Source organism: Herpailurus yagouaroundi, unplaced genomic scaffold (assembly GCF_014898765.1).
Source record: "Herpailurus yagouaroundi ecotype Mexico unplaced genomic scaffold, PumYag 198, whole genome shotgun sequence".
NCBI classification, from domain to species: domain Eukaryota; kingdom Metazoa; phylum Chordata; class Mammalia; order Carnivora; family Felidae; genus Herpailurus; species Herpailurus yagouaroundi.
The window spans coordinates 8,483,679-8,495,082 of record NW_024412429.1 but is presented as its reverse complement, the minus strand read 5'-3'; the positions used below and the strand labels follow the sequence as shown (position 1 = coordinate 8,495,082).

Sequence of the window (11,404 nt, the reverse complement as noted above, 5' to 3'; positions counted from 1 at the left end):
TTTTTAACGTTTACTTATTTTTGAGACAGAGAGAGACAGAGCATGAATGGGGGAGGGCCAGAGAGAGGGAGACACAGAATCTGAAACAGGCTCCAGGCTCTGAGCTGTCAGCACAGAGCCCGACGCAGGGCTCGAACTCCCGGACTGCGAGATCATGACCTGAGCCAAAGTCAGACACTTAACTGACTGAGCCACCCAGGCGCCCCAATGCTTGTTTATTTTTGAGAGAGACAGAGCAGAGCGCAAGTCAACGGGGAGGAGCAGAGAGTGGGAGAGGGAGGCATAGAATCCAAAGCAGGCTGCAGGCTCTGAGCTGTCAGCACAGAGCCCAACGCGGGGCTCGAACCCACGAACCGTGAGATCATGACCTGAGCCAAAGTCAGGTGCTCAACTGACTGAGCCAGCCACCCAGGCGCCCCTAATTTTCTTTCTTTATAGGTAACACCCCAATCTCAAAACTCTTAAGTTCTTTTCTCCTTTTTTTGATACTAAGGATTCTAGATTCTACCTAGTTTTGGGTCAGTTTGCATGGCACTGTGCGAGATGCTTATACATGCAATGGAAGAATCTTATCTGCAAGATACAAACCGCTGGTAGAGTGTGATTGGAGGGTGCCAGTGCTAATATCTCCTAGCGCCAGTGTGTCTTGAATTCTTTCTTGAGCCCTACTCTTGACATCCTAGTTCATGTACCTTTTTTTAACAATGGTTAGATGACACGAAATAGGTGGCAGTGCCTTAACCATATGTGTTGTCATGCCCGAGGGCCTCTTCCATCCTTGTCAAGTGAGTGCTCTTTTCATACAACACCTAGGTCACATACTTCTTACTGCTTGCCTAGACAGCATATACTGTTGACTCACTTCTATTGTTCTCCAGCTATGCTATGGCACAGACAGTTTTGGTAACATCATGCCTGATCAGAGCCTTTTGTGATGCTCATTTACCCTTTTGTCTTCTCATCCTAGGTTTTTAAGGTTATTTCAACTAGAATCTAACCATTTCCAGTCATACTTTTTTTAAATAGTTTTCCCCTTCACATGTCAGCTGAACCAGCTCGTTTTCAGTTAGTTACAGAGTAAGATTTTGCAGAAAGGGTGGTAGGAACAAAAACATAAGGAAAGGACAAGATTATCTATGGCAGATGAGGGCAGTTCATGTTGTAAACCTAAATAGTGACTATGTCCATCTCGGAGAGGCATGTTTTCTTAGGGATCACAGTGGGTGATATGTGCTGTATGACATGCTTTGTTCCTGTTCAGTTATCTTAACAACTGGTCTTATGTTAAATAAGCAGCTGCACTTTTTTTGTTTAAAATGAGTGACTTTAAGGAGCGCCTGGGTGGCTCAGTTGGTTGAGCATACAACTTTGGCTCAGGTCATGATCTCGCAGTTCGGGAGATCGAGCCCAGCATAGGGCTCGAGCTGCTGCAGCGCAGAGCCCACTTTGGATCCTCTGTGTTTCCCCCCCACCCCTGTCCCTCTCCCACTCATGCTCGCTCTCTCTCAAAAATAAAATGTTTTTTAAAAAATGAGTAGCTTTTGGGGCGCCTGGGTGGCTCAGTCGGTTGGGCATCCAACTTCGGCTCAGGTCGTGATCTTACGGCTCGTAAGTTTGAGCCCCGTGTTGGGCTTTGTGCTGACAGCCTGGAGCCTGCTTCAGATTCTGTGTCTCCTTCTCTGCCCCTCCCCTGCTCGTGCTGTGTCTCTCTCTCTCTCCCTCTCTCTCAAAAATAAACAAACATTGAAAAAAAAATTTTTTTAATGAGTAACTTTAAGAAATCTCCTTACGCTAAATAAAAAAAATTACCTCTGTTTGCTCAGTGAAATAGTAAATATATTTCCAATCCACATAGCATATTTGTACTTTCTGCTAAATTTTGGTAGAAATTAGCAGCTTATAAATTGTTTGCTTTAATCCTATTTTAAGTGTTAGTGTGCAGCAGGATCTTGAACCAAAACTACTTTGGGTGTGAAGAAAGTGATGCATTTAATGCTAATAAACTGTATTTCATATTTTAGAAATGTAATGTTAGTGTGCTAGTAATAGTACAACTGAAGTCGAAATTGAAGGTTTCATATGTAAGTAGAAGGGTTCTGGTGTGGTGGAAAAAGCCCCAGACTGGGAGTTAGGAGGCTTGAGAACTAGATTCTAGTCTCCATTCTGGCACCGAACTGTGTATCCGTGGACATTTGCCTTATTTAATTTCAAAAATGAGCAGTTTGGATTTGGTCAGTCACCTTCCACCTATATAATTCTGTGATTCATATCTACTCAGAAGGAAAAAAATGAATATATACTTTATCTTCACTTGAGCTATTTATAAAGCTGTAATACCACCTCATATAAGCACGGTGTATTTTTAAATTTGGAAATACAAATGTGTATTTTAAGTTATAATCTTGTACTTGGTATATTTTTAGGAGACCTGTACATAGAAGAATTTCCATAGATACAAATAAACTACTGTACTCTTAGATAATATTTTAAACTTGGCAATTTTCTAGGGGTGTCAATATTTTTAGTAAATATAACTGATTTTTTGTATCCTTTGGTTGCGAAGTAAGATACAGCCTCTTTAAAGATTCCAAATATGGAAATGCAATTGTAGCCTTAATTCCTACATGGATAACCTTAAAAAGTTGTTTACAATTTATACTTTTTCTAGAGGATGTTAAGATTAAAGGAGGAAGGATTTAATAAATTGGTAAATTCTGTGAACAAAAGGGGTTTTACGCCACCTTCTTGTATATCTTTTTTTGATTTGGTAGTAATTGTTTCTTTTACTTTGTACAGACTCAAATCCAGTACCTCAAGCAAGTCCAGCAGCCTAGCGTTGCCCAACTGAGATCAACAATGGTAGACCCAGCGATCAACTTGTTTTTCCTAAAAATGAAAGGTGAACTGGAACAGACTAAAGACAAACTGGAACAAGCCCAAAATGAACTGAGTGCCTGGAAGTTTACGCCTGATAGGTAAACAAATCATACTCCCCAGTCAAGACTTCCCTGACAGTCCCACTGCGAGAAAGCTGTGGTGGGACAGCCAAGTACTCGTTTCCACACCAAGACTCAGACTTTTTGAGCCAAAAAAAGCCACATTCTTACACTATCCAGCTTGTAATGGTTAATGTAAAACTTACCAGATGAACCTTGTGTTTCAGCTTTTTTCTCTTCCCCCTCCCCTTGCTTCAGAGGCCTGATGGCGTCGGACTATTCCGAAGAAGTGGCCACCTCCGAAAAATTCCCCTTCTAGAACATGTAGACACTTGAGAAATGTTTCTGTTTGAAGAAAATAGAGGGAGAAACAGAAGTCTTAAGTCTGTGGCACACTGTGTCTTCAGACAGTTTGGAGGAATGAAAACCTAGAGATTTAAAATCATGAATTGAACATGTAAAATTCCAGTAAAATGTAAAAATGGAATATGCATCGCTCTTAACCTTGAGCATAGTGACTTAGAGACACTGTATATCAGTTTTGCCAATAAGACTGTGGACTTCGTGATTGTTGTTGAACTTCTGGGTCAAAACTCAAATGAGGTGAATTTTGCCTTTAAAGAGCTTCATTTGCTAAGGAACCAACTTAATAGTCGTGAGAGAATCAAATAATAGATGTCAGTACAAGTAGTTCATAACCGTTTAGTTTGGGGCTCTATATTACTTGATTGAGCCTTAAATCAATGTGGGTTTAATCAATGGTTTGTTCTTTGAATTCTTGCTAATGCTGTAGATAATCTTATTGAGGACTGTACAAACATAAAGGTGTGGTATCAAACTCCAGGTTGAAACTGTTTGAAGCATTATGAACATTCATTTCACTGCTAGATTGTATAAGGATATTGGCTGTGATGAGACTCACCGCGTTATTTTTTTCAGTAGTGAAATTAAATCCCCATTCCATTCAACAGGCACATGTTGAAAGAGTATTGTCGTTGGTGTTAATGGGGGAATGTGTTTCCTTCATTGTATTTGGGGCCTTTTGTATTGCACTCTTGATATTAAATTAAATGTGCCTTGAAGTAGTTGGTTTTTTTTTTCTTTTTTCTTTTTTTTTTTTTTTTTTTTTAAGTTCAAGGAATACTATGATGATTTTGTTGTACTTTTAACATTTTGATTTTGGGGGGCTGTGGAGAGCAGATTGATTTTGGAAAAATTGTTGCCATGCTCTTCAAAGTGAAGGAAAAGGCTCTGTGTCACGTTTTTAAAGACCTACTTTTTTCCAGCTGGTATCATAAAAGACAAGGAGACTTGACACTTGTTACTTTTTGACACCTTGTCCCAGGGTATCGCAGTAGAAATTCATGTGGGACAGCTTCACAGGGTGCCTGCCAGAAGATTGGGGAAATAATGTATTGGAACTGTGGGCTGGCCTAAGTGAGACATTTTGTGAATTGAAAAAAAGGTATAGTGATCATTTCTAGCAAATTCATTTGATCATTTAGATAAATGAGGCATTATTTCTTCATGCTTCCATCCAATCCTGGAGGTGAATTTTTTTCGTCAGATCATTCTCTAAGTCACCAATGAGAATTTTCACTTGGTGATAATGGAGTCTAAGATGAGTGGAAGATAAATGTTCCAGATTGTCCCAACGCTTAAGTGCAGTTTTAACAAGGGTGACTTAAGTTCTCTCTTAACCATTCAAATCAATTGTAAGTATCTTATATGTTTGTGCTTTAGGGAACTGATTGTGGGGCAGAGGGTGGGTTGAAGAAGTGGTTTGTGTGATTTTACGGCAAGAAAATCCGCTTCTAAAATTCTCACTATTTGTGGGGTTGGAGGGTAAGTAAACAAAAATGTGCCGCATTAAGGCATTTGTATATATTTTATGCCATTTAAGATCACAGTAGAAATGGCCTACGTACTTTTAGTAGGTCAAGAAATAATTCATAAAATGTATTATTAACATGTACTCAAATTTTATTGGCTAGCATCCTTCTTTACTGCTTAGGTAAGAGTCATTGTGAGGTCTGTGGGGGTTTTTCTCTGTGGGGTTAAAAACATTTTTTTAATAAGATAATACATGCTCATGTATAAAATTGGAACAGCATGAAGAAAGGTGGAGACAAAAAATGAGAGTCCCTTCTGGATGTGACCCTGCCATTCCCCATTGTGTTCTCCAGGAACAGTAACCACTGTTAAATTTCTTGGGTATCATCAAGATCGTTTCTGTGCACAGACAGTCATTTTATATACATTGATTTTAAACAAATGTGAACGTACATACACGATTGCAGCTTGGTGTCCCCCTCCCCCTAACACACACACACAGTTTATCCCTTGCACGTTTTTTTCATTCTTTTATTAGATTACTTCATTTTTAATGGGTACATAATATTTCGATTGTATTAATAAATCATAATTTATCACCTGTAAGTGAATTTTTGTTCTGTAAAGAATAGGGTATAAATGGTGCTATAAATACATCATTAACTTGAAACAGTGCTTATTAATCAGTGCTGTGTCTGGAGTAATTCAAATAGAATGGGTTATGGGTCCCCCCCCCATTTTCCTATTCTGTTTTAATTTTGAAAGAGAAAGATTCTCTAAATTATCTTCTTTGCTTTAGTTGAAATACTTCATACATGTAACAGTGCATATATTTTAGAGTATTTAAGAGAGGTATATTTCAGTTATTTTGACAGTTCTGTTTTGCATTTAATCATTTAGGCAATTGTGTGTACATGTCTCAGATACCCTGGCCCCCTTCCTTGTGATCATAAAGCAATGTATAGTGTCTGTTCTTTTTTATAAATCTTTCTCTCAAGACTGTTTTCCTTTCATATTTTCTTTGGGAGTATTTGATTTTTAGGAATGGGTTATGGGGCAGGGCGGGGGGTGTAATTAAAGAAAATTATTCCAAAGACAGTTATTGGTAATTGAATTTTTACCATTTTGGAGGATGTAATGAACACAATATAAATCTCACATGACATGGTAAAATGGTAAAGTGTTTTAAGACTTGTTTCAGTAATCACTAATTTTAGAAGTGATAGGATTATCTTAGAACAGGCATTTATTAAAAGGTATGACCATAAAGGAAGCATTTTTTCTATTAGAATTTCTGGTACTTTATACGAGGTTAAGTCAGGTCACAAGTTAATGTATTGGTTTTACCAGTATTTTTTTTCTAATCTTTATTAAATTCACATAGGATTTTCAGGTTAGTTGGAAAACACTGAAGCTATAGACTTTGTAAGAAAACAAACTTGGGAGCGCGGGCAGGGCGTGGGCGGAGCGCGCTGCCTGACAGTGGTGCCCGTCTTTTAACTCCTCACTGGATTTCTAAACTCTTGTTCAGTGGAAGCCAAAGTCGGAGGGTACTGATGGGAAATGAGGGGGAGTCTGGAGCTACAGTAGCAACGAGCAAGAACACCAGCTAATAGAGTTACCGTAGAGAGAATAAAACCCTTAGCAAGTGCTTTCACCTGAGGCTGCTCCGAGCAGCAGTAACCCAGGTTTCACTGTACCACAGAGAAAGTTAATTTACAAACTTTTGCTTAAATTACCCCTGAATTAGGGTAGAGTATATACAATGGATAAAAAACACTAGAACGCTGAGTCAAAGAATGAGAATCACTTACAAAATGCTCTCATAACTTACTTTTTAAATATTTTGGGGACAGAACGAGGAGGGTGCAGAGAGGGGAGGGGACAGAGGATCTGAAGTGGGCTCCTGTGCTAACAGCACAGAGCCCGATGAGGGGCTCAAAGTTCCGAACCATGAGGGCATGACCTGAGCTGAAACCGCAAGTCAGCCGCCTAACCAATTGAGCCACCCAGGCACTCCACAAAATGCTCTCATTTAAAAAGTCTGAAGGCTTATATAATAGGATATGATGCATTGTGAAGTAATGTATCAGGCAAGTGAAAGCCCCACTAAAGGAAGGAAAGGACAGGAAATGTCAGCAAAACTTTTTTTAACCCATTAAGTCTTTCTGAACTTAACGCCATCACAAGAATACCAGACCATCCCTGTGGAGCATGTGACTCTTGATCATGGGGTCATGAGTTCAAGCCTACTTGGGTGTAGGTGTAGAGCCTACTTAGTTTAAAAAAAAAAAAAAAAAAGTTAAAAATATCAGACTGTCCTTATTCAAGTGTCAGGTAATATCACAATTATGTATTTAAATCAGATCCCTTTAGAGGTGATCATTTCTATTATTGAGGCTAAAGAAAAGCTGTAAAGTTTTATTGAAGACTGTTATCAAGGCGTTTGATTGCATTTTTGCAGTTGCTGTGTATGTGTGTGTAGTCTTTATGGAGTGTTGCACTGGGCCTTGGTAACTAATTTGTGGAAAGTGTGGTACCCCTAATTTGGCAGATATTTACATCAATGTTATTTGTGATAAGTAATCCCAATCTTAGTTTCCTGTTCTAAAGATAACCTATTAAACATGAATAAAATCTTAACCACGTATCAATATTAAATTTTTTTAAATTTATGTTTACAGTCGAAGATAGCTCAGAAGTATATAATAAAGAAGTTAAATGAAGATTAGTGAATGGAAATAGTCTTAACGGGTTTTTTTTAAATGGCTCCTTAAAAACAGTTACTGAATATGCCTCACTTACTGCAGTAAACCGTCTTGTGAGAACAGCTTATTAAGAGGCATCCTCATCAAATGCTGTTTTAGCAAGAATAAATATACTCTGCTTATGATACTGCCTTTACCTTTTCAAGAACTTCACTGTCCCAAGCTAAGTACGTTAGTATTTTCTTAATACTGACACATCTGAGATGTGTGTTAATTAACTGGTTTGTTTCTATTACAAATGATAAATTGGGATGAAAATAGATACCAGAATTAATTATTAGTGTAATAGAAGATGTGGCCATTTGGGTACTTTTTGTTTAGGGTTTATTTTTGCTGCTGTATTGGCAAAATACTGAAATGCAGAAGATGGACGTGTTCCAGAAGAGAAGATGGTAATTATAGGGAGGCATCTGCTGTGACAGTTACATTCTGTACGTGTTACATCTATTGCTGTAATAATTGCAAGTAAACAAGGTTGTAGAAACTTGTCTTCATTTTGTGATGGATGGCTCTTTCCTTTGCAGCCAAACAGGCAAAAAGTTAATGGCGAAGTGTCGAATGCTTATCCAGGAGAATCAAGAACTTGGAAGGCAGCTGTCCCAGGGACGTATTGCACAACTTGAAGCAGAGTTGGCTTTACAGAAGAAATATAGTGAGGAGCTTAAAAGCAGTCAGGATGGTAAGGGGATTTTTGAAAAGTTTGGTTAAATTTGCACTGGCTTTAAAAAACTTGCCAGGCATGAATATTATAGATTAGATTCTGTATGTGCTAATCTCTGCCAGTAGTTCTATAAAATTACAAATGAAACATTTCTAGCTGGGGCACCTGGTTGGCTCTGTTGGTGAAGCATCCGACTCTTGGTTTCAGCTCAGGTCATGATCTCCAGGTTTGTGAGTTCAGGCCCCACATTGGGCTCCTTGCTGACAGGAAGGAGACTGCTTAGAGTTCTCTCTGCTCCTCCTAAGTTTATTTAGAGAGTTCTCTCTCTAAATAAACTTAAAAAAAAAATTTCTAGTTGAGTAGCAAAGCCATTTTAATTTTAGTGGTCCCCCTCCTCCTAATTGTTTATTGTGCAAATTTCGAGAAGTTTTTGGTTTTGGAGGGGTGGAATTTGGTGAAACATAAGGCTGTATGTAGACAAATTTAAAGTCAGTGTTTTTAAAAGGGGGTTAATCTCCATTTAACCAATTTCTCTGTAAGTGTAAATCTTGGAGGTATTTGGCTATTTCCAGTGGTCTAAATATAAAGGATTGTACCTGTTAAGGTCCTGTTTAGTGAATAAGATGTAACTTTTTTTGGAAAGAGAAAGAATGAGCATGAGCTCTGGAGGGGCAGAGAGGAGAGAGAGAATGAATAAGAATCTTAGGTAGTCTCCACGCCCAACTTGAGCCTGATGTGGGACTCAGTCTGCTGACGATGAGATCATGACCTGAGCCGAAATCAAGAGCCAGACACTTAAGCGAGTCACCCAGGTGCTGCTAAACATGTAATGTAATACTTAAATTTGCTAAAGGTAAACTTAATTCAGTCTCTGTCTCCGCCTGCCTCCCCCACACCATTTTTTTTTTTTTTTTTTTTTTTTTTTTTTGGGCAAGTGTAGCTGCATCTGTTCTGTTTCTCTTCTCTTTGAGGAAGGATGAATAGTACCTAAAATATCTCACCAATGAAAACTAAATTGAGAATTAGTATATTTGACCGTTAATCGTGAAGATCAGTAGTCAGTGTAGTATCTTTCAGAGTATCTTTTCATAGTGATAGTTGTTAGCTCTTACTATTCGTAAACATAGAAAATAGATTTCAGTATCGTAGTGAAGGACTTTTTCCTCTCCCAAGGCTTTTTAGGATTTAATGGACATGTGTATTTTATCAGTTTTCAAGAGTTATTTTCTCTGATTTTTTTTTTGGATGTGGGACAGTCCTTTGTTATAGCATAGGCCTCTTTGGAGTGTTAGAGTAGAGGACCCACTGTTTCCTAGGGCTGAACCTGCTGTGGAGCTGAGACAGACACTGATTAGGAGGAATAAGGAGGAAGGGGACTGGCCATGTGGGCCCAGAGGTAAACCCATGTGGAGTGGATTTTGTGGGCTATAATGAGTTGTATATGGCTAGAAGGCTTGGGTCAGTTGGAACTTGGTTGCTTTATAGATATTTTAAGCAAGTCTCCCCCACCCCTACTTCCACCCCAAACAAACTCATTCTTGAATGACTATTTTTAAATTCTAAGCAAAAGCTTGAAATAGTTTGTGAGTTTTAGACTTGTATTTGTTCACTTAAACATTTATTGACTGCCTAGCTTTGTGGCAGGCGCTAAGCAATATTTTAAAATCTGTTTTCAGAGATATTAAAGTAGGTTTGACTCTCCTTTGCACAGAACTGAATGACTTCATCATTCAACTTGACGAAGAAGTCGAGGGTATGCAGAGCACCATTCTAGTTCTTCAGCAACAGCTGAAAGAGACGCGTCAGCAGTTGGCTCAGTACCAACAACAGCAGTCTCAGGCTCCAGCCCCAAGTACCAGCAGGACTACACCTTCCGAGCCTGGAGGACAGGCAGAGGCCACAGGTAAAGACTGCAGCCGGCTGGCCAACGGACCAAGTAATGGCAGTTCCTCCCGGCAGAGGACGTCTGGGTCTGGATTTCACAGGGAGGGGGACACAGCCGAAGATGACTTTCCTTCTTCTCCAGGGAATGGGAATAAGGCCTCCAACAGCTCAGAGGAGAGAACTGGCAGAGGAGGTGGTAGTTACGTAAATCAACTCAGTGCGGGGTATGAAAGTGTAGACTCTCCCACGGGCAGTGAAAACTCTCTCACACACCACTCAAATGACACAGACTCCAATCCTGACCCTCAAGAGGAGAAAACAGTGAGTGGGAAAGGTAACCGAACTACGGGTTCCCGCCACGTTCAGAATGGCTTGGACTCAAGTGTAAATGTACAGGGTTCAGTTTTGTAATATTTTTTCCAACAAATTTTTATACAGTGTCATTTAATTTGGGAGAGGATACTGTCCGGAAAATTAACGCATACTTTTGTCACAATTTGCCTTTTTTTTGTGGGTGTGGTGTTTTTTTTCTTTTCCTCCCCGCCCCTCCCCCCCCCTTTGCTTCAATACCTCTGCCACTTTGGAAATTGTAACAGTTAATTACCTTGAATGTTGCTAAAAGGACATTTTGTGTAGGGTCAAGTTATTTTTATATGAGTTAATGTGAAGTTGTAAATGGAAATCTTTCCCTAAAGTATAACACAATGATGTCTGTATAAATCTGTGTCTATCCTAGAACCTGTGCTGTGTACGGGCATTCTTCCTCATGCTGTTATTATACTTCTGCACCATTCAGACTTGTTAGAGTAGATGTGGGTTTATGACTGCCAAGTTTGCCCAGTACAGTAGTTTTTCACTAAAAGCTGGACTTGCTGATGGAGTCCTAGAGTAGTTTCAGTGTTAGATACAGTTTTTTCCACCTTACATCTGTGCATTTTCTCTTTAGGTGACTGAATGTTTAAGAAATTTGTGTGCATAGTTACTCAGTTTTTATGAACTGTTGTATCCTGTTAATGCATATTGCTCTGTGACTCCAGTATATCTTACCTGTACTGACCAAACCTAAATAAAGATTTTTATTGTAACCGCTTGCATTAGTTTTTTTTTTTTATTTGCGTGTGTTTTTAGCATTTATTTTCATTGAATTACTGAAGTTCTACTCCTAATTCTTCAACATACCACAAAAGTGAAACTTCAGTTCATGCATTGATTTTGATTGTGCACTTAATTTTAAAAATTTTTTTTTTTCAACGTTTTATTTATTTTTGGGACAGAGAGAGACAGAGCATGAACGGGGGAGGAGCAGAGAGAGAGGGAGACAC

General features: G+C 39.0%; 1 protein-coding gene and 1 pseudogene across 3 annotated transcripts in view; one reads left to right on the top strand and one right to left on the bottom strand.

Annotated features, from left to right (window-relative positions):
- WTAP (WT1 associated protein) overlaps positions 1-11,172 on the top strand; it is a 26,399-nt gene extending 15,227 nt beyond the window's left edge. For 2 of the 3 annotated variants that reach the window (XM_040448733.1, XM_040448732.1), the window contains exons 6-8: positions 2,797-2,975; positions 8,062-8,216; positions 9,910-11,172. In XM_040448733.1, coding sequence (XP_040304667.1) covers positions 2,797-2,975; positions 8,062-8,216; positions 9,910-10,493 — 918 coding nt within the window. In that variant the 3' untranslated portion in view covers positions 10,494-11,172. Of the gene's footprint in view, positions 1-2,796; positions 2,976-3,194; positions 5,445-8,061; positions 8,217-9,909 lie in introns of those variants that run through there. The other variant, XM_040448734.1, reaches the window with a different exon arrangement.
- Positions 700-809, bottom strand: LOC121013527 (uncharacterized; annotated as a pseudogene).
- Positions 11,173-11,404: the final 232 nt, after the last annotated feature.